Source organism: Brienomyrus brachyistius, chromosome 13 (genome assembly GCF_023856365.1).
Source record: "Brienomyrus brachyistius isolate T26 chromosome 13, BBRACH_0.4, whole genome shotgun sequence".
NCBI classification, from domain to species: Eukaryota; Metazoa; Chordata; class Actinopteri; order Osteoglossiformes; family Mormyridae; genus Brienomyrus; species Brienomyrus brachyistius.
The window spans coordinates 6,512,450-6,533,435 of NC_064545.1; the positions used below are offsets into that span (position 1 = coordinate 6,512,450).

The 20,986-nt window shown below is 43.5% G+C and overlaps 2 protein-coding genes across 8 annotated transcripts; one reads left to right on the forward strand and one right to left on the reverse strand.

The window, feature by feature from the left end:
• Positions 1 to 243: 243 nt before the first annotated feature.
• LOC125706753 (histone-lysine N-methyltransferase KMT5B-like) lies at positions 244 to 10,483 on the reverse strand. Of its 4 annotated transcripts, none has more exons than XM_048973572.1 (10): positions 10,403 to 10,483; positions 6,633 to 6,881; positions 5,014 to 5,161; positions 4,659 to 4,824; positions 4,384 to 4,493; positions 4,133 to 4,299; positions 4,016 to 4,035; positions 3,788 to 3,924; positions 3,089 to 3,282; positions 244 to 2,704 (listed from the first exon to the last, which is right to left on the reverse strand). In XM_048973572.1, the coding sequence occupies exons 2-10, from the start codon at positions 6,772 to 6,774 to the stop codon at positions 1,257 to 1,259; spliced, it is 2,532 nt and encodes an 843-aa protein (XP_048829529.1). In that variant the 5' UTR covers positions 6,775 to 6,881; positions 10,403 to 10,483; the 3' UTR covers positions 244 to 1,256. The 4 variants fall into 4 exon arrangements, with proteins under 4 accessions (XP_048829529.1, XP_048829528.1, XP_048829527.1 ...); XM_048973571.1 differs by lacking the exon at positions 10,403 to 10,483 and adding an exon at positions 8,725 to 9,848; XM_048973570.1 differs by lacking the exon at positions 10,403 to 10,483 and adding an exon at positions 7,984 to 8,713.
• On the forward strand, positions 10,454 to 20,710 carry wu:fa25f02 (uncharacterized protein C11orf24). Of its 4 annotated transcripts, XM_048973575.1 has the most exons (5): positions 11,550 to 13,540; positions 13,893 to 13,939; positions 15,448 to 15,675; positions 18,244 to 18,360; positions 18,498 to 20,710. In XM_048973575.1, the coding sequence occupies exons 3-5, from the start codon at positions 15,546 to 15,548 to the stop codon at positions 19,262 to 19,264; spliced, it is 1,014 nt and encodes a 337-aa protein (XP_048829532.1). In that variant the 5' UTR covers positions 11,550 to 13,540; positions 13,893 to 13,939; positions 15,448 to 15,545; the 3' UTR covers positions 19,265 to 20,710. The 4 variants fall into 4 exon arrangements, with proteins under 4 accessions (XP_048829533.1, XP_048829535.1, XP_048829532.1 ...); XM_048973576.1 differs by lacking the exons at positions 11,550 to 13,540; positions 13,893 to 13,939 and adding an exon at positions 10,454 to 10,576; XM_048973578.1 differs by lacking the exons at positions 11,550 to 13,540; positions 13,893 to 13,939 and adding an exon at positions 10,587 to 10,760.
• Positions 20,711 to 20,986: the final 276 nt, after the last annotated feature.

Genomic DNA, 20,986 nt, shown 5'->3' on the forward strand with positions numbered 1-20,986 from the left:
TTAGACAGTTTTGCAATGAGCACCTGAGGCACCAGATTGATGGATACATATAGTGCCAAGGATAATTCATAATCATTTGTGACGCTTAAAACAAAAGCTGGCCTTATTACTGTGCTCCTTGTGTGAGGGTGTGTGTTCACTGTGGAATGCTTTTTAATTAAATCTGGGATGTTAGCAGAACTGAGAATTGCACCTTGTGAAAACAGTAAAAAAATTCAATAAAAATCTGACATCAGACATGTAGAGAGTTCATACTGTACATTTTTTTTACAATCTTTACATCCATAATCAACAAACAGAAGTGCCATGTCTAAAATTTACAGAGATATATATTGACATTTTTGTATAATTATTTTCATTAGCTTTCCCACAACTTATTCCCTCCTTTTTAATCAAAACATGATTAATAAGAAGGTTAACTACTGCTTTGCAAAAGTATTCAGACCCATATGACACCCTATTCTGTCATTTGATAAAACCTGAAGAAGTTTAAGGACACGATTAGTGTATCCTCCCATTTAAGATTAACCGTAATGAGAAAAAAATAGTTAAAAATGCTTAATTGCTAAGATTTTTGTCTCCGATATGTCTCCGAGACACCAAGTGGCTTTTAGATTCTTTTGCAGTATAATCTTGAGCCTCTGGAGCCCAGTTACCGATTTAAACTTACATCTCTTCAGAGATTTTAACTGAGCGGCTGAAGAATGCTGTGCATTAGCCGTTCTAGCATAGTTTTGGCCTGGTGCTACACAAGAACAATCATGATTATCAGACAATGTAAAGAAAATGACTTGCAGGGTGTGGTGGTACAAAAGAAAGCCATTACTGAAACCGAAATGAAAACCAATGTAAGAACAATGTAAATAAGATCATTATGTATGAGTACAAAAGTGACTAATCTGAACAGACCAAATCAAAATACCTACAACTTTTTTTCTAGTTTAATTTCAAAGGCAATTTATGCAAATGGTGCTTCACTCAAGCACTGAATCTAGCCACACAAATATGCTCTCAATAACACATGGGTGTGTGACTCTATGCTCTTAATTTTAAAATTATTTCACTGGCACTTTTCTCCGCTTTTAAAATGTTAGCACAGCTCAGCAACTAAAATCTCAGACTGTGCAATCTTGAGTTTGAGCAGTGAGGAGATGGATTGTATATTAAGTTCATTTCATAGAAGGTGACATCACAGTTAGGGTCAGAATACTTCTGCAAGGCACTAGACATACTGAGTAAGCAAATTAACTCAGAGGTTAAGCATTGAGCCTCAGAGATTGATCCTCTCTTCTCCTAGAGGAGATGTCAATGTCTATAGAGTCCTTCCCTACAATGAGGCGAAGACGTTTAGCTGGTGGAAGGGGAATGAAGTCATCCTCAAATTCATCATCAAAGCAGTCCCCCTCTGATGAAGATTCTGCATCAGCGTGTTGAGTCCTGTGCACTGCAGGCCGGCGCTCAAGGCCATCTCGCACGGCCCGCGAAGAGACTCCGCTGGAGGTGACCGTGTCCAGGTGCTCCTGGGCGCCCCCCCGGAACTCATCCTCGCGCTTCAGCTGAATCTTCAACTTGGTGGGGCTGCCGTGCCCTCCGGGACCGAAGCCGTTGTTGAGCCGAGCCACATAAGAGCTGCTCTTGTCCTTCTCGTGGTCCTTGCTGAACTTGATGCTGATCTTGGAGGAGCTGCATGTGGGACTGCTGGCTCCAGGTTCACTGGCCTTTCCCCCGCTGCTGTCTCGCCTTCGCCGCAGAGTCAGCTTGGGGATGCCAGAGTTATTCTGCAGGATGAGTTGCGCGTCATAACGAGTGATGCGCCGCTTCTTCTTGCCCTTTCCTGCTGTCCGGTAACTTCCTTTGGCCTTCTCCCGGCGTAGGAGACCCGTGGTGCCACTACAGTCCTGGCGCTGTTCAGGGAGGCCTAAGGGAACCCTGCCACAATCTGCCACGTCGGCAGCCCGGGCAGCATGGCGCAGATCTGGGATACCTTCCCGGAAGGAGGGCTCCCTGTAGGGATTCCTCTCCTCCGATTTGATGGTCCTGTCCAGTTTGGACTGAGACAACTGCCTTCGCTGTGGGCAGGCTCCCTTCTTGGGGCAGGCCACTTCCAAGCCATGACCGTTCAGCTGAAGCCCATGTTCCATGTACTCCTCCAAATCCGCCGGCTCGGTCTTGACGACCATGCCACCATTAACTGGGCAGTGGGCATCAAGCGGATCAGGCTGGAGCTTAATGCCAGAGCACCCCTGAGCAGTTAGCAGGGTCCGTGTGGACTGCCGAGTTCTGTAAGTACAAGACAAGGTCCCCTCGCACAGAGTGACATCTGCGGTGTGACTGTTCTCCTTCGTTGCGTGCCGGGTTAAGCACCCCCTCTGCTCCTCAACCCTCCCTTCTCCCCCTGCGTCTCCCTCGTTCTTCCCTGGGACGGCCTTACAAAGGACTACCTTCGGCTCCTTCAGACCCAAGTTACCAGCGCTCACCTTGCTCTGAGCCCTCTGCTCAGACCCTCGGCAGCGACTCCTCAGACTGGCCTTAGCGAGAGAAGTCTTCGTAGGCCTTGATCTTAGTCTCTTTGGTACCCTTGAACGACTCCTATGACTCTGTTTACACGATGAGGTAGAAGTAGGAGCTCTCGAGAGAGACTGCCTGGTTAGAGACCAAGTCCTGCTGAACTTTCTCACACCGGTGGATGTCCTTTTCCTTGACGCTAAAACAAGATTCGGCGAAGAAGCGGGGGAATGTAAAACACAAAATAATAATGGACAAACACTAATTCAAATTGCATTTCTGCACTGAATACTGAAAACCGAGTTTTTTTTTTTGTTAAAATCCATCCATCTTTCAACAGCTTATCCTGTACATGTTTATTGGGAAGTTAGCTAAAATACTACAAAACATCAAACTGCAATTATATCTGATATAGTAATCAGTGAGATGTTAACCTGTTCATTCTCATAACAAAAACAGAAGGCGGTGATTACACAAGTAAACTTTGCATGCTTATCTTTTCTGCCATTGATTCACTGAGCAAAAGCTCTTCGATTTGTTGTGCGTGTTCCGCTGTCCAATGCTCTGACACGAGATCACCTACATGCGTGTGCGCCGCGTGTTCCCTGAGTGTCGGCATCCGTGCCCACAGACTGGCCGTCGGAATTTTCGCTTCCTTCGCCCAGCTTCTTCAGCCTGTTGAGACGCTTGTCCGTCTCTCTCAGCCCGTACTTGCTGTTGATGACAGGTGTGGCAGGGAGAGGTCCGGCTTTTGATTTAAAAGCACCTGTTCCTCTTCTGCCAATAAAATAAACAACAAATAAATAATGTCTGTGTGTATTTTTTATATATACATTCATATATACAGGCATTTGCCAGGTTAAGAAAGTCCAACATATGGACACACAGAATGCCGTAAAGCATTAAAAAAATATTCAAAAATTTGAATTTTAAAATTATGGTTCAGAATAACAAATGCATGTGCTTCAGTAAATAAATATTATATACTAAGACAAACATTTGACTGGCCAAATAAGAACCATGCGGACCTACTCCGACTGACAAATTCAGACTTGGGGGAACGGATCTCGTTCGCTCACAGGGGACTGCCTGTATTTGCTAAGCATTTAACTACTAATCCATCCATTTTCTCAAAGTTTTTTATGCTAAAACCTATGCAAACTCATCTCCTCAGTTCTAACAATAAAGATGCTAAACGGCAAGCATTTCCTCCCAATGATTCTCTATCAGTCAGCAGTCGCTAATCATAAAAGTATGGGATTCAAGAGACAGCATCTTAAACCTTTCACAGGTGTAGCATTCACAGAATTCGTTGCTCTCCCCGAAGAAGCCGTCGCCGTAGTAACAGGAAATCTCCTCCCCTGGCTCGATGTCCCTCAGAACCTTGACGCATGCCGTGTCCCGACCAGTGGAGACAAACTGGAACATGCAGACATGTCAGCTACCGGACAGTAAGATCATCCCCACCCAACAGTGCGTGTTGCACAGCTCAACCGTCAGACGCACTTACTTTGCAATTCGGCCGACAATCTGAAAATAAGTGGGGGAAAAAATAATGGTTATTCCACTGCAGTTTTTGCTGCATACCGAAGACTGCGGCAGATATGGGGCTAGGAGAGGGTCGCACCATGGTTGATGAAGGCAGCAGGCCCCAGCCACAACTGGGCGCAGTTCTTGCGGGTGGAATACATGACGCTAAAATCGTTTTCCCCGTGACGAAGGAGCATATTCTCCTCGCTCTCCGACAGCTCGGCGATACAGCCAACCAGGTACTCGATCTTATCGTTCCTCTTCCTGTCAGGACAACGGAGAATTATCCTCACGGATACGCTACGATTCTTAGCGAACAGGCCAGCGTGCTCCAACCGGGGATCTTACCACTCTTTCGTCGCAACAATTTTGGCTCCATTTTGCTCTGAAGAGTACCGGTTACAAGGAAGGATTTCAAACCCACTATCTGCTGCAAACATGCGTAAATAAATGAACACCTGCAACCAGAAAAAAAAAAGATCTTAAAGAATTAAAGAATAAATACATTTTTATCCTGCACATAAATGCTATATCACGTCTAAATTATGTCACACTGAGACATTTGTGCACATTGAGTCATGTTTTAAAAACGTATTACATGCTTGTTCACGCGAATGCTTTACATGCTCTTTGAAGAGTTTTTCCTGGGACTTGGTCTTGTGCAGGAAGTAGTGCCGGGCCCATTCCCCTGTAGTCAAGGCCTGGAAAGCCTTCTCCAGGTTGTCATGCTTCTTGAAGTGCTTTATCACCTCCTTCAGCTCCTCCTGCCTTCCCTTAATAGGCCGAAACCTACAGAGCAAATGGAGACGATCACATTTCGCCCCTAAACAGATGTAAATCCGAGACATTTTCAGGCACGATCCAATCATTTATCCATGTTTTTTTCCAGTTCAGCTGTGTTTAACTGGGGTGTGACTGAGGTTTTAAAAATAGACCTTGCCCTTCCTGTGTGTTGAAGAAAATGCCGATTCGGCGCACCTAGTGTTCATCTTGTGGGTTTGGAAACCCAGATACGGGTCAAGGATGAGGCAGGTGCTGAGGTCATCATTCTCACACAGCTCCTTGGCACTCATTCCAGAGGAGGGGACATAGCGCCTCTCAGCCTCTAGGGGTGCAGTGCCAAAACCTGAGACGAAGAAGGGGGGGAGGTAAACGGTCAACATCAATGCACATCACTGCTAGATTATCAGCTGTCTTCCTTCTTATGGTAAATAAATTACTGAGATGATCAATAGCTTAGCTTCTTATCAGAAGACCTACAAGTCTAAACAGGATATGACGCCAATGAAACATTGAACTTATTGTGAGTCACTTCGTGGATAACAGTTAAAGTTCCATGCTAGGTCACAGAGGCCGTGAAAGGGGCACGTCGAGCCCATGTCCTGCCAGCCCAAGCCCATTCCTCCACCAAATAACCAGGATCCGTTCCTACAGTAAGCGTCGACGTGGTGAGCTGTGAGGGAACTGCAAAATATTAAGGGTCTTGATTAAAAGCCTTTTGTTTGTCAATGTCGGTCATACTGCTGATCATGCGGGACCACAAAAGCTGAAGAAAGAAAACAGATGTGCGGAGCTGCGTTGCACCAGGCCAACATTAAGATGGATTAAAAAACAAAACGGAACTTAGTATACACACACACACACACACACACACACACACACACAGACAGAGAACAAAAATCCATCCATCTTCTAACCACTTATCCTAGAGGACTGAGATCTGCACAGCATAGGGAACGCCCTGGATGACATGCCAATCCATCACTGGGCACATACATACAGGCACACAAACAATTATTCACTAGGGGCAATTTAGAGACACTAATAGGCCTAATTACACGTGCTTAAAGGAAACCAAATCTCCATGGGGGAGGGATCTAAGCCAGATGTCATGAAGGTGTCAGGTAACATCAGTACCCGCCATGCCACAAAATGCCAAGTCTAACTACTAAAGCATTTACACACAGCTACACACTTGGAACAACCACACACATGTGAGGATGCCATTTGTGGACTTTAGTTCTGCATTTAACACCCAAATTCCTTACTGGTCAACAAACAGAGCTACGGAAGTCCAGACACTTCCCTCTGCTCTTGGGTATCGGATTTTCTAACAAACCTTCAGACCTTAGAGTGTCAGCATTGGAATGCACACCTCCTCCAGTCCAATCCTGAACATAGGATCCTCACAGGCCTGCATGCTGAGCAGTGCTCTTCACACTTTTCATCCATGACTATACCGCCATGCATCCATGAAATACCACTGCAAAATTTGGTGATGACTGAACTCTGATGATGATGAGGCAGAATACAGGCTGATTAATACTGGATTAACACGCTAAGCCGGCAGACCGCCAGTGACCCTGAGCGTTTATAATTTGAGCGCCAACATTCACTTTGACGTCTACATTGTTATTCTGCAGTGAAATTGCTGAACAAGAAGAGGTGCCAGCTAAATTTCATTGTATTGTGGGACAATGAAAATAAACTTCTTTTATCTCATCTTATCTTATGGAGCAGGTTTGGTGGTTTCACGTCTGGTAGTGACCCTCAACTTTCCACAAGCATGTCCACAGCTATTCAGGGGCGGCACTTACGGCTGCTACATCTGCGGGTGCCAGGGGGGTGCTTGCCATGCCGCAGCGGCTGGGGCCGGCTTGGGGGACGCCCACTGGAGAACCGGCTGCCGGTCTGTCTGCCGTTCAGCACCATGGTCTTGGATTCTCCCGGCCACTTCATACAGGCCCACCCCTCGAACCAGTTGCATTTAGCCGCTGCGTTGTAGGTTCTCTGTGGAGTAAACTGGGGGAGGGGCGAGGGAGGGGTAAAGCCCAGGCAGCCCTCTCCTGCAAAGGGGAGGGAGCAACAGAATCCTGCATTACTGGGGATAATTAATAGCTTCTGATTTATGTAATAAGAAACGGGAACCACTCAGTGGAAGATTCCCCGAACAGCCTGAACCCCAAAACTGTCCCCATAGACCATGAAGACGACGACAGCCAAAGCAAGCTGGGCAAATCCTGCACTAAACAGCAAAGAATCAGTCATCTCCACACCCCCACCCCCCTTTAATCTCTATAACCCTCGGCTGGTGTTCCACTGCATTCATGCACGTGACAAATAAAATTCCTGAAATCTGAATCACGAGAAGCACGAATATAAACAATAAGGCCATCCTAAGACATAAAAATGTATACTTCTAATCCATTTTACAGAATGTTGCTTACTGGACTGGGATAATCTGCATCAAGTGTAAATCTTGAACATAAGAATCAAGTTATTAGTATTTATTAGTGATTAAGGCTTTAAACTACTGCCTTAATACCAGAATAAAATAGGTTATTTAAATAGTCAGCAATCACCTTGCCGACAGCACCCCTTAGTGGCAACAAATATTCATTAACAACTCAATTCAGCTGCAGCAGACTAAACAGTAATTATGGAACGAGAGCTGCTGAATGGTCATCCACGTGCCATGTATATTGTAGGGCAGGGATGTGCAATCTTATCCAGAAAGGGCCGCTGTTTATGGAGGTTTTCGCTGCAACTCCTTAATTAAATCACTAATTAGAGGACTGATTGGATGAAGAGTCCTCACACCTGGCTTTGAACAGCTAACCTAAATATTATCCCAAAGGATAACTCCGAGGATTACTCGCTCCTGCTGTTGGGTGTAGTATCCACAAGTATGGACACCTACATTTTTAGAACAGTATTTTAAATGTGTTGTATTAGCTCAAGGCAGATTCCATAAACTGGTGAATGAACGTACGGCGCCACAAAAAAAGCTAATAGGATATACTTTATTACTAATAATGCTTTATTACTGTTTCACAGATACATTTTAAATGCACCTTGAGAATACGACACTTAATATATACCGCCCAAAAATAAAAATACACTGCGAAAGCATCGCAAATCCAAATAAACATACTTTCATCGACTCACCGGCTGGTTCATTTACTAACTGATCCATTGATCGATTGATTGATTTTACAGGCACAGTCTTTCTCATACTGACGTCAATGCACATGCAGCGAGGCTGCTTGGTTTGGTTTTCATTGATCAAATGCTGCCACCTGCTGGCCGCTGTAGCCGTTCTATTGTCGAGCACCAACAGTTGATCAACTACACTACAACAAATCCTAAAAGTGCGGAAAACCAGGAACAGTGAGACGATATTGAATAATAATATTATAATAATAATTGCCGAAGTCGGAAGCCCCAAATCGACTTCACATAAGTTTGCAATGGTGGTGCTCTTAAAGGAAGGGTCTATCGTGCACATTAGGAAAGAGACATCCTCTTCGGTTGTTCAAATCAATCTGTAAAAGTACTGAAGGTGGCTATACCTGCACATAACAGTTTGGAAACAAAGCATATTTAAAGTGACCAGTCTAAACGTGCAGTTTCTTATCTAAACTGGGGTAAGTTGGGTAAATAGGCGAATGTGGCCTTGATTGTGCCTAGCATGTGCATAGCTATCGTATTAAATGAAATATATGTTTAGCTTAAGTGGCACTGAAGATTTTAATGAAGTACACAACCTTTATAAAACACAATTAATCCGCATGACCCTCCGGGCTCTGTCTAGCATAACCACCCTTCCAACATTTTCACCCGGAAAAAAGTACCAAATAAAGGAATGATGTCCACTGTCGCCTATACGATGTTTTAAAAAATACTCACTTCAGCCTTTACCCTCGGTTACAAACGCTGGGTCCTATGTATCCAGGACTGGCACAAAACCTCCTCGATTATACATCGAAAGAAACAAAAAAAATCCAGAAAATTAACATTAAAATTCAAGATGGCGGCCAGCACGGCAGAGTGGAGAGCGGACGCAGCACCGCCAGCGACAAGAAATAGAGCCGCTAAAGAGCCATGCCGACGGTTACACTCGACGGTCGGGCACCACTCCGGCGCCTTCAGCCCGGCCAACGCCTTCAGAGAATTTACGGCTGCTCCCCCAGGCTGTTTTCCCATCCAGAGGACGAGCTTGTAATTGTTTTTAATCCTAGTCGGATGTATACAAAAAGTAGTGCTGCACAAAAAAAAAACAGCCCAGCCAATTTTCCCTTTAAACCTCTTGCCCGGTTAGACTGAGAGTCAACACTCCGCAGGCGCAGGAGTGGGGGCCAAGATATGAATAAAATATTGTTAGACTGCCCTTATTTGCAAATAAATAAATTAGAATAAGACAAATGTTCAGGTTTTCCTATCATGACACACGGAAGTATCTACGTTATAAGAATAACACGCCGCCAAGGCGTGTTGCTGTGTGCATGCTTCATGTATACACCTTAACAAAAGAGCACCACCCGCACCCTGCAACAGCCCCCCACTGATCGAAATCATTATTGATCGCCACTCTTTTAACATTGCGCCCCCCCCAGGATTGTCCCTATTTGTGATAATGCTATTTAGCAATCTATTTTCATATAGATGTATAATGCAAAGGCTAGGTAATACACTTCATCGATGTGCTCGTCGTTTTGTATTGAGGGATCTAAGATAATTTTCAATGTAATTTCTATTCATTAATGTCGTTTCAATTGTCGTAATGTCAAACGTAGCTAGATGTATATTAATTCCTAGTATTTCAGTTTGAGAGACTGGGTGGGCTTGAGCATACATGCTTATATTTTTGGTGAATGCATTTGGGGAGCGGAGGAGGGTTTCCCTTCACACCACCGTTAGTGTTAAGTAAGTTAATACCAGTATGAGCGTAATTAAAATGTCGGCCTTAAAAACGACCAAAATAACAGTGGGTTGTCTTTTAAGTGTACTGTTTCATTTTCACTACTATAATCCACCCAGGACGATGCTGTATTATAGCAGAACTCAATTTATTGCAGATAATTAAGCGAAAACGGAAGAATGACCTGCAGAACAAGTACGGCCCTTCTATTTCCATTTAATTTTGCAATTACAATACGGGTATCGCACACAATGGGTACCAGCGCCCCCTGCCGTCGATAAACATGACATTCTTTAGCGACAGTATTTTAATGGAGATTTTACTATGAACTCCCATAATAATTATCCTCAATAAATACAAACTTCCCTGACGATTCAATAATGACCGGAATTCAACAATCACAGTGAAAAATAATACATCTATCGCACTACATATGGACTTACACGTAACAGAACCGTAATGGTGTCTCACCATTTGTTCTATTTTAATACTGTATTCTGTTTTCGATAAAACTGGAAAAGGATACTCCCAAGTTTGCATCATTTAAGGTGTAGCCTTGATGTCAGTGCAAAAGTAAATGTCGTTAGTGTTTTGATCCATTTTCCTTTTTGAACGAATGTACAACAGAGTTCCTGCGAATAATACTAGTAATTAAAAAAGAATTACACGAAGAAATAGCAATTCCCGTCGGCATCGCTTCTTCCTCTGATTGGCATCTCCAGCGTTGCCTTCATCAGTTCCGTTCCCAGTAAACTTCGCCCTTCGGTTCCTGTTAAAAAAAAATGACAAACCCACAGTGGAGGCATGCGCCGACGTTCACGACACGTTATTTCACTTAAGGTAGGAAATAACTTTAATCCTGATCCGCGGAAGCAGAATCGAAGATAAAGATATCCTTCCATAAACACACATATATATATTTATATTTATATATATTCGGACTGATTGCATTAGGCAATGACGGTATGAACTATGCACGCAGCTTAACCCAACTCACGTTTTTCCTCTGACTGCGATCACCTCGGTAAGTAAGCTAGCAAATCCATCTTGAATTTTTCATCTGAAGTTTCCAGTGCTCCGATTATTGTTTTATAATCTTTTAACGGCGTTATAACATAGCCTTACTGCAGCATAAACAGCGACAGCTACGCCTGTCCCTACTGGGTCCAGCGTGTCACCAGCTGGCTTGGCGTCCTGGATACTAAACCCAGGCAATCTGCAAAACGAACGATTACCTCGAATTCATACTTTAAATTGTGAAAGACTGAAATGTGGCATTTGCCTCATAGTCCATGTACATGCAGATAGTTCTTTTCTTACGCAGGACACGGGTATTTCAGTCAGCCGCATCCCCCCTGCGTTAGATGGGGATGCATGTTATTTTTTGTACTGGGAGGGGGGAGTCCGTTAGTATCTTGGGCCGGTTTCGAGCTAGGAATAGTAATACTAATACTGCATTAATTGTCGCCTTTCTACGGGAAATTAACTTTTTGCATTTGCGAAGTCAATAAGCAGCGTCGGTATTGCAGATTTAGTGATGAGGTTGCGGAGCTGCAGCAACGTTTTGCGGCGTAGGGACAGTCGCTTCGCCTCTGAGGCACTGGGCAAGGCTGGACCAGTAGGAGCATTATCGGTGTTCGGGTTGGGGGAAGTGATCGATGCCCACGGATCCTGTTATAGGTCCTAAATGACTGGTGGATATGATCCTGTCATGCTTTCATCAGCTGAAATGCACGGACGGCCGGCGACTTCCCGCTTTACAGAGCCCATGTGGGTTCATGCGTGCGGGATTGGGGGCGAACGAGGACGGCGAAATGGTACGACTCCTCAACTAAGTCCGCTTCCTGTATGTTGCAGTTGTTTGCAATAATAGTAGCCTCCATTGGTAAATAAGGTGCCCTCTCTCGTCCTGATTTGGAACTTTTTGCACTGCTTGCTGTGAACTGTATTTTTTTAATCAGCTGATATAATATTGCCCATCACGCAGAATATAACAAAACTCCCCAGTACAGTATCCATACTTTTTAAAAGGGTTTACGTAAGTACAAATGGACATGTTTATTTTTATCAAGAGAAACAAACTGGGCTTCACATCAAATCCTGTACTTTACCATATTCTTATACTGGATTTTTAAATTCAGAACAGTAGAGTACATATATCATAATCGATGGTGGTATATTTTAGCTCCTAATGGGCTGCAATTCAGTTCAGGTCCAGTTTCTCATTTAAAAAAAGAAAAATTCAGTAACCAGGCCACACCAGTCAATAACCAGGCCTGATATATAGCCGAAAATAAAAATTATTTCTAAGAATTAGACTTTTGTCTAAAATACAAAGAGTAATCATAACAATTTAATCTTCTTCCAACTTCTGACTTAACACAATGACAAAGGTACTGAATATTTGCTGTCTTTGCTCCGTTCTCTCAATGTTTACCTTGAAGGCAGGGCCTGTTAATATTTGCTTGCGATATTTGTTCATAAACTGTACCTGTACTTCTGATTCATTTTGGGAAACACCGCGTGACAAACATTTGCCTAAATTAAAACAACTCCCAGTGTGATATTACAGTATGTTAAAGTTTCATATTTAACTACTAAACTGTCCTGTAAATACGAACAGTCAAGAATATGGGTCATATCTGTTCAGTATCTCCCCTTCAGTTCCCAAGGAATATCAGGTACACCCAGCGCTGTATATATGTGTATCTTCTAAGTGACTAAAATATAAATTTGTGTACTTAAACTTGCTCACAAGGCTGAAGAAACAAATAATTAGGCTTTTTTGAACATTTAGTGAACTTTTTTGTTTATAAATCACTTAAGCAGCAATGAAAATTGAAACACAGCTGTGTTTTCGTATGCATTCTGTTATATGGCTGTATATCTCATCTTCGTAACACCTTCTTATCTTCCGACTGTCCAGCCCTTCCGCACGACCACCATGTCGCTGCCTTCCTTCCGTGAATTTTATTCCCCCCATTAATACAAGATTGCAGCATGAATCTCCGTTGAAATCGAACAAGAATAAGAAGTACAATGGGTTGTTGTGCGTGCTCTACCACTATAATGAGTGTCTTGTTAGGTTTTGCCTTGTACACTGACAACTCTCATTGTTGCCCCCCTTCAGCCAGAAAAATGGGCCATTGTCACAACTCTGTTCGAATCGGATCAAATTCAAATTCAGTTTGTCACATGCATCATCATACATAGTACAACTTGCAGTGAAATGCCTTCTGTCGTCGTTTCGATAAGCCCAAAGCTGAAGCAGTGTCAGACATGTCACGGTAGAAACACTACAGTGACCTGAATCACGAAGCAGGATTTTTTAGCCGGATAACTTGTTGAACTTAAGGTAGTCTGGGCTAAATATAAGTCAAAGAAGATAGTCGATTTAAACTGGGGTACCTTAAATCCGACAAGTTATCTGGCTAAAAAAGAAATCCATTTTCACAATACCGGTCCTAGGAGTAAGTAATGAACCAAAAAAACACTGATTTAAAGAAGGAGCAAACAGTATAGTAAGTAATTAAACAGTAAATAAATGTAACATATATCTGCCCCCTCCTAGAAAAAAATCAGTCAACAGGCTAACTTTGCATGTTCCTAACATGGTGATGCGCCTGATTAGGTCACCTGTGTTTTATTAATTGAGGTGTCAGCTGATAAATCAACATGGTGATAGTGGAGCTCTACCCAGAACCCAATCATTCCATTGCTGCTTCATATCCTGTCATTTCTTTGGTTCTTCTCATTTGAAACAGCACCTTTGTCTGCGGTGTCAAAGTCAAGTCAACCAGTGCAGTAAGAGATTGGTTTATTTTCAAATAATTAATTATTGGCGTGCTGACACTCTGCACTGGGTGGTGCGTAATGGGAGATAGGTAAATTGGTTGGATGATTCAGTGTAGGAGCTTTTGATTGGGTTGGTGGATAAAACATCTATCCTGTTTCTTTAATATTAATTCATGAGGTTTGCAGTAATCTGACACATATAATCTAAGGCTGGGTTCACCGTAATACCACCAAAGTCAAACCTTTTAAGTTGTTTCTATGCACTTAAGTATCTGTGGAGTGGCTTGTTAACTTAAATTTTCATCGTTGATTTTATGTAACTTGTTTACTTATTACCAGCTTGGATTGTGTTTTGAAAAAGGTACCAAAAGTGCTGTCCTTGGTGGAGAAGGGCTCAGGAGTAGCAAGGTTTGTTTTTTTTTTTTTATCTTTCGGCACAGGGCTGGAAAAAAAAGATTTTGATAATTGATTAATCATGTCGTCAAGAGGTCAACTAATTGATAAGATGGGCCAAAACACAGGGTTAAAAGAAAAGTGCAAACAGTTGTTTAAAAATGTTTGAGGAGTTTAAGTGACAGCTGTAATAACTTCATGCAGTGTAGGTACTTTGTCACTGTAAATAAAGATTATCAGAAACCGAAACAAAGATCTACTGTGTCCTGCATATTCAGCTTGCTAGCGATTGTTCTTGTACTGCCCTCTGGTGGTCTGGTGGATGATCACTGCCGTTTGCATACGCAGACCATGGCCGTCTGCATCCACAGACGAATGTGATATGAACATGTATCTTTTTGCCATAACAATATGCAGAAAAGTGCAGTATGAACTGGATGAATTGGTTGCAAACCGGCTGTTGTAGCAATCAGTGCTCTAATTAAAAAGTAGCGTTTTAAAGTGCAGTCTGTACCTAAATGGTCTCTTGATCTAAGCCGTTAAAGCTTCTTTTCCAGCTGGTTGTCATGTTTTTCTTTGTTTACGTAGCATGTAAGCTATTTACTCATTTAAATGCTAAAGTGACATCATTGTTGGCCTGTAGCCTGGCTGTCGTGTCATTCAGGAAATTGCCATGGGCCAGTCTGTCTGACTTTCCTGCCTCTGGGACGAGAGGTCACCACCAGGACAGCGTAGAAGGTCTCCTGAATTTATTAACCGATTGTTTGGCCAATTGCCTGACCAGGATCTGGAAATGCAAACGAAATGTTTTGTTCCAACTTTGACGAAAGGCAGAGTGGTCTGTCTCTGTTACGGTGGATTTAGGAAGCACTACATCTTGCTGGATTTTTGGGGATCTCTGTTTGTTTTTTGTTTCTTAATTCAGCAGAAAAGTCTGAGAGGTTCGTTCTGGAGTAGAACCTGTTTTGGGTCAGGATGCCCTTCTCACCACACTCAACTTCATTGAGGCTGCCCTCTGAAGTGTCCGTGTTGTTGTTAGATGGTATCTTGAGATGTTATATCGTGCTGCGTAAACAAGGCAAACTCCTCAAGTTTCATTTTTATTGTCACAATTCATGGAATCCCTGTTTGTGTGTGTGTGTGTGTGTGTGTGTGTGTGTGTCCCCATTTTATATATATATGTGTGTGGAAGGGAGGGTTGAAATCCCATGCCAGTAATAACTCTGACGCCCCCCAGACCACATCTGCGCAAACATGGCATGGTGGTGGAAAAAACTGATAACATGGAAAAGTGAGACTGATTTTAAAGTAAATGAAGTAAATGGATCCATTGCACTTTGGAGAAATTTTGCTAGATGGTGCTGTTCATTCAACAAAAAACCCATTTCTGTTGACTTGGGAACACGTGGTTATGGGTAAATTCACCCAACGTTACGACACAAGTGCAAATGCCCATGATCGAAAAACATGCTTGAAAGGATAACCAGGCATTTACTTACCTTTCTGTCCCCCCCCCCCCCCAGGTGTGTGGCTGAGATGGTGGTGGCTCCCCTGCCCTCGCCGTGACTCCCAGCCATTCAGTCTTCCAGTGTGGGTTGTCCTTTCCTGAGCCTGGTCAGTGATGGCACTAGGGCCCTTCCTTGCTTTCTGGCCTATTATTGGGCTGCTAATGGCACAGTCTTCCTCCGGGACCTCCACCCCAACCCTGCCCCCGCCGATGGCCATGAATGCTACTCAGTGTAAACAAGCATGTAAGTGGGGTGATCAGTTTTTTTTCCCCCTTTTTCTTTTTAACTATGTGCTAATCAAACCTTAAACAAGCTTCCATGTTGTCGGGTAACAAAGCTGCAGGACGAGGAAACACTGGGATGACAGTATAAAACGGTAGCCCTTAATGGAAGCTCCCTCAAATAGTGCAAGCTTTTTATCTAACGATGCATTTAGTTGATGTTTTAGCTGTGCCAATAATTAAGGACATTTTTGTTTTTGAAATAAAGTTTCTCGTTGTAAACTGCTGGATAACACTGTGTTTCCGCTCAAATGAGTAGGTAATTTCTCCGTGTTGTACGGTTGAGTAAATATCTAAGAAAATTCTTTACCCTCACATTTTGGTACTGCTTTATGTAAAAAAAATAAATAAATAATAAGTCTGTCCATCCAGAATTTTCCACATGCGTCATGTTGTAGATAAGAGGTTGGGCAATTGTAATTTTCTACATTTTATAATGGGGGGGGATGTAACATCACAGAAGAACCATTTCTTCCTTTCAAAGTAAAGTTGTACTAGTCTGCTAAGCAGTAATGTTTGGGCTAAACTGAGTTATACAGGAAGACTATTGCATCCCTTTGAACGACTCGCCCTGTTTGACTTGTTCTCTGTCTTCTCTGTTGCACTATAGCTGAAAGTAATACAAGAATGAGATTCAGTGATGGCACACATGTGCAGTCATGTTATAATCCTGAGTTTGCTAGTTTGGCTTCACTGCTGAAGTCAATGACTCCTGCATATTTAGAATTACACGAAAGATGGAATTGGGGGAGAAGGGCTGTACATTGCGAAATGGCGAATGTCATGTGGTGCTGCTCCGAGCACCATCGCCCCTCCAGGTGCTCCTTGCAAGCGGCACGCCAAGGTTACGGAGACAAAATGATTCGGGGAGGAGAAGCGTCTGTACTTTTAGAAGGAAAGAATTTGACCGTTTTTGTTGCCAGCTGACAAGCGTGGGTTTCACACCCGTTGATATACAGTGCAAGATGCAGCTTGTCAGCTTATTCACCCCCCCACCTCCCCTTGCCTTTAAGGTGTTTCCCAAAAGTTTGGTTTTATTTCGCTGTGGTAGTAATTTATAGCAGTAAAGCTGGAGAAATGTGCAGGTGGATGAGCTTTGTTCTTTTTTAACTGGGAAAGTTCATATGGTTTGGATTTAAGATGAAAGGAGTGTAGAGGAGATGGCAGACTGTGCTGTGCTCTTGCATTTGACCAGCTCTGGGCCTTCCGTCTTTCTAATGACTTGCCCTCCTTGGTGAACTCAGCAAACCTGCTCTTTCCAGGCCTGTCTGTACGTACAGCAGGGGTGCCATTTGGGGCCCCATGAAAGCGTATCATATTGGACCCCCCAACCCAGATGAATTATTTTCCTAATTTTTTTTTTTTTTTAGGGCCTCTGTCAGTCGGCACCCCCCTCCTCCACAATGGCACCCCCAACCTACAGTATGCCTCTATGCATATATGATGAAGCTTGCTAATGTAGGAAAAACTCTGGATTGAACTCATTCCATCCCCCCTACAGACTTTTTGGTTGCATAGTATATTTGGTTTTAAAACCAGTAGGAAATAATGGGGAACAGCTAAACACCTTTTTATACCTGAAATCAGAGAGCTTTAATCTAACCAGGTAGAGCTGATTGGCCGGAGATGGCTTGGTGATTTAAGCAGTGCCTGGCCTCTAGGATGGAGCTCCAGACGCGTCCCTTTTGGAAGCAGGGAGCTGCTCGGGTGATCTGCTTTTCTCATCTGTGAGACTCCATTCAGGCTGCTGAGATGTGCAGGGAATGCAGCCCCCATTGAGGTGGGAGGGGCCCAGAGGTTAAACTCGCAACCGTGCGAGTATGAGACCGCAGAGAGCCAACCGCATGCTCGCATTCTATTCTGGAGAGCATGTTGGAGTATATTTTACCCTTTGACCTTCTGAGGTGCTACTTTTCATGCTGTGGTTTGTAGGGGCTTATTTATGCAGTTTAAAATAATGGGCACCATTGTGTAAGCCTGTGTTTAGCTTCTGAAATGGCCCACAGGTCTGGGGGGGGAACTGTGTATATAATTTTTTTTTTGGTCACCATATTTGTTTCGAAGTGAAAATCGCCTTCTGTAATAATGTGGTGTTCTTTCTGGACACAATTGTGCATATTGTTTTGGTTTTCGTATCTCCAGCATAGATGTTGAACAATGCAGTCAAACCGTGGTTAGTTGTGGCATCCGAAATGTTCCTTTTCTGTTTAAAAGCAGAACTGGCAATTATTAGTTGATAAAGATATAGCTTCCCAGTGAGCACTGCATGAATCTTCCTTTTTACAGAGACCAGAATTAGTGGTTTAGTTGCTTTTCTATTGTCCTGTAGTATAAAACGCATGTCTGCTTTTGAATGCTTTCATGCAGTATGCATAAGTGATGTGGGTGTACTGGAAGGGTTTTCTCATAGCAGAAGCCCAGTTTAACAGACCTAAACAAACCCCACTGAGAACTGTTGAGATGGTTTTTCCTTGCAGTGGTCACCCCCCAGTACTTTCTCGGTTTTATACATTTCTCTCTTGTCCTGCAGGTTCCAATGTTTCCACCTGTACCTCCCTGTTTAACAGCACCACTAACAAGTGCCAGTTACTAAGTTGTGATAGTGCCAGCTGCCAACCTGAAGCGGAGGAGGGGCTGTTGAGTACAGGTATGTCATATGCGGTGAACTGTGGAATGGGCCTTTTATAAAAGATGTTTGAAGGAAGCTCCTTTTTTGCTAGAGTTTGGTCACTTCCTAACAGGGAAGAAAGTATTTTACTGTTTCACTTTGCTTATCTTCTGTAGGCACCCTTGCAGATATCTCCATTGTTGCTGGCAAGGAAGATGTATCGAAATCTGGTGGGGTGGTCTTCAATTCAACTGCGGCGCCAAATAGCAAGCCCACCCTCGAAATGAAAGTCCCAGTGAATACATCACATGTAACCACGCCTCTCATAAGTACTGAGAAAACGCCTGTGGCGACGGGTACTGTCATGACGGAGCTCTCAACGATGGCACCTACCACAACCGGACCCCCACTGGTAACCACGGGCACGATGAATTCCTCAACGACAACTGTAGCCAATATTACAGCCAAGCCCCCTACCGTAACGCCAATCACCCTCATGGCAAAACCCTCAGAAACGACCTCCCTGGCGACCATCCCAATCCCTACAAAGTCATTGAAGATGCCCACTACCACGATAAAGGAGCCAACAAAACTAGTAGAAACCACTACAGTGAACGGAGTGCCGTCACCCACCTCTCCGATGACCCCCAGCACTCAAGCTACCTCTAGGGTCCTTACACACCCAGCAACTTCACAGCCGAAGAGTAGCCCGGGTAAGGATGTCAGAGGACCAAATAAAGCCATTTTAGACATTACCGCAAGCTCTTTGACCAGACAGGTGGTCGACACCAGCACTCTGCTAGCCGTCCTTATCTTCGGCCTGCTATTTTTTGTGGTCAGTGTGATTCTCTTCCTCACACAAGCCTATGAGAGCTACAAGAAGAAAGACTACACCCAAGTGGACTACTTAATAAATGGGATGTATTCAGATTCAGGAGTTTAATGGTAAAGAGTTTACATTTTTTGGTTCCTTTTTCTGTTGAGAACTGATTCGTAATGTTGTGGCAGCCTGACGTTCAGAGCACCGACGTTAATGCTGTGGTTTTTGGGGGGACTTGTACAGTCCTACATAGAGTTTGCACACCACATGCAGGTCAGCTGTAGTCAATGGGTCTTTTGAGGTTTCGTTTTTACAGTAAGACCTAGCATGGGCTTAACTGAACCTGCATGCTGGGATCTTTGTGTGTTCATCTTACCTACTTTTTCTCTATGCAGATGGTGCTTCTCTATCTAGTCATTAAACCCTGAAGACTAATATTCTTCAGTCTATCTCAATCTATACTTAAGCCATCAAATTTTAAGTTTTTGTTAAAGGTTTTTTTTTTTGTAAACATTTGTCAAATCCTGGTACAGAAATACTAATTGCCTTTGTAGACATTTCAGAGTTCTGTACTTGGGTACTTTGGAAAGACTTGATCAATAATGCCTTTACCTTCACTTGTTACTAACTTTTTCCCACCACTCATTACTATTTTTATTTTAATTTTTTTTTCCTTGTGACATTCCACTTTGTCTTTTGAAGAGTGGACGCCAAAGCGCTCATTGAAGGACCTAAGCACACTCACATAAAGCCAAGAAAGTTGCCCAGCCATTCTGAAGTGCATTCCTGGAATCCACAAGCCCATTTTACCACCCTGAGGCGTTTTTTCTCAACAAATCCTGAGATTTGAACAAGGAATGATATAGACTGGTTCATCTATTCTGTGCCAACCTGGGTCTGTGCGGTCTTATAAATGCACATTTACAAATGTAACGGGTTTTGCAATAATAAATTGTAAACAGGTTGTTTTTTTAATTATTTCTTCCTTGAAGGTGACCAGCGTTTGGCTGTTAGCATGCGAAGCCGGGTGCTGTTGCTCCTTCACTTCCTTCCATGTTTCTCAGGGTCGTTGTGTGTTTTTTTTGTTGTTTTTGTTGCAACGCGTGACGAGGTGGGTGTGGACTATTCATGGCTGTGGAGCCAAGTTATTCAGTGTGTCCCGGGTTGAGTTTGGGAATTTAATTGGAAAGGAAGGAAATGAGTGAGGCAGGAGGAAGGTGCTTAGACACCTTCACGAGGTTCACTCGCTCCAGGGAAGCGCTCGCACAAAAACCAGGGGGGGGGAACATGGCTTTCTTTAAAAGGATATTCCGAATCGCTCTGACTTGTGTAGCTGCCAGCTCTTAACTCCCCTTCTATCCAGCAGGTCCATTGGTTGTTAAACAAGGATGCTGTGTTCCACCTCATTTAACTGGTCTAAACTGTAAGCCTGCTGCGATTGAGGAAAAGGTTTCCCGTTCTTCATTGCCTCATTTTGTGTTGAGTGGAGTTAAATTCCTTCCGTCGGACGGATCTAGCCATCATTACCGATCCAGTGTTTATGGCAAATAAATTCCCATTTGACCAGTCGCCTTCTCTTCCTGTTTGTTTTTCTTGTGTTGCATCAAAAATGCCTCTCGACTGCCTGACTAAGTAAGATGAACCGAGTAAGTAGCTGGCCAGCACGTGGGTGCTAGTGCAGGAGCTGAAGAAGACCTGGCGGGTACAGAGGATGCGGGAGTGCGTACGGGAGTGGGTCCGCTAATGGCGATATGCCTGTCCCAGATGGCCTTCATTAAGGAGCAATGGGCATGAGTATTCGCAAGTATTCCTGCGAGCAAGGCAATCAAAGCTAGTGCCAGAGGC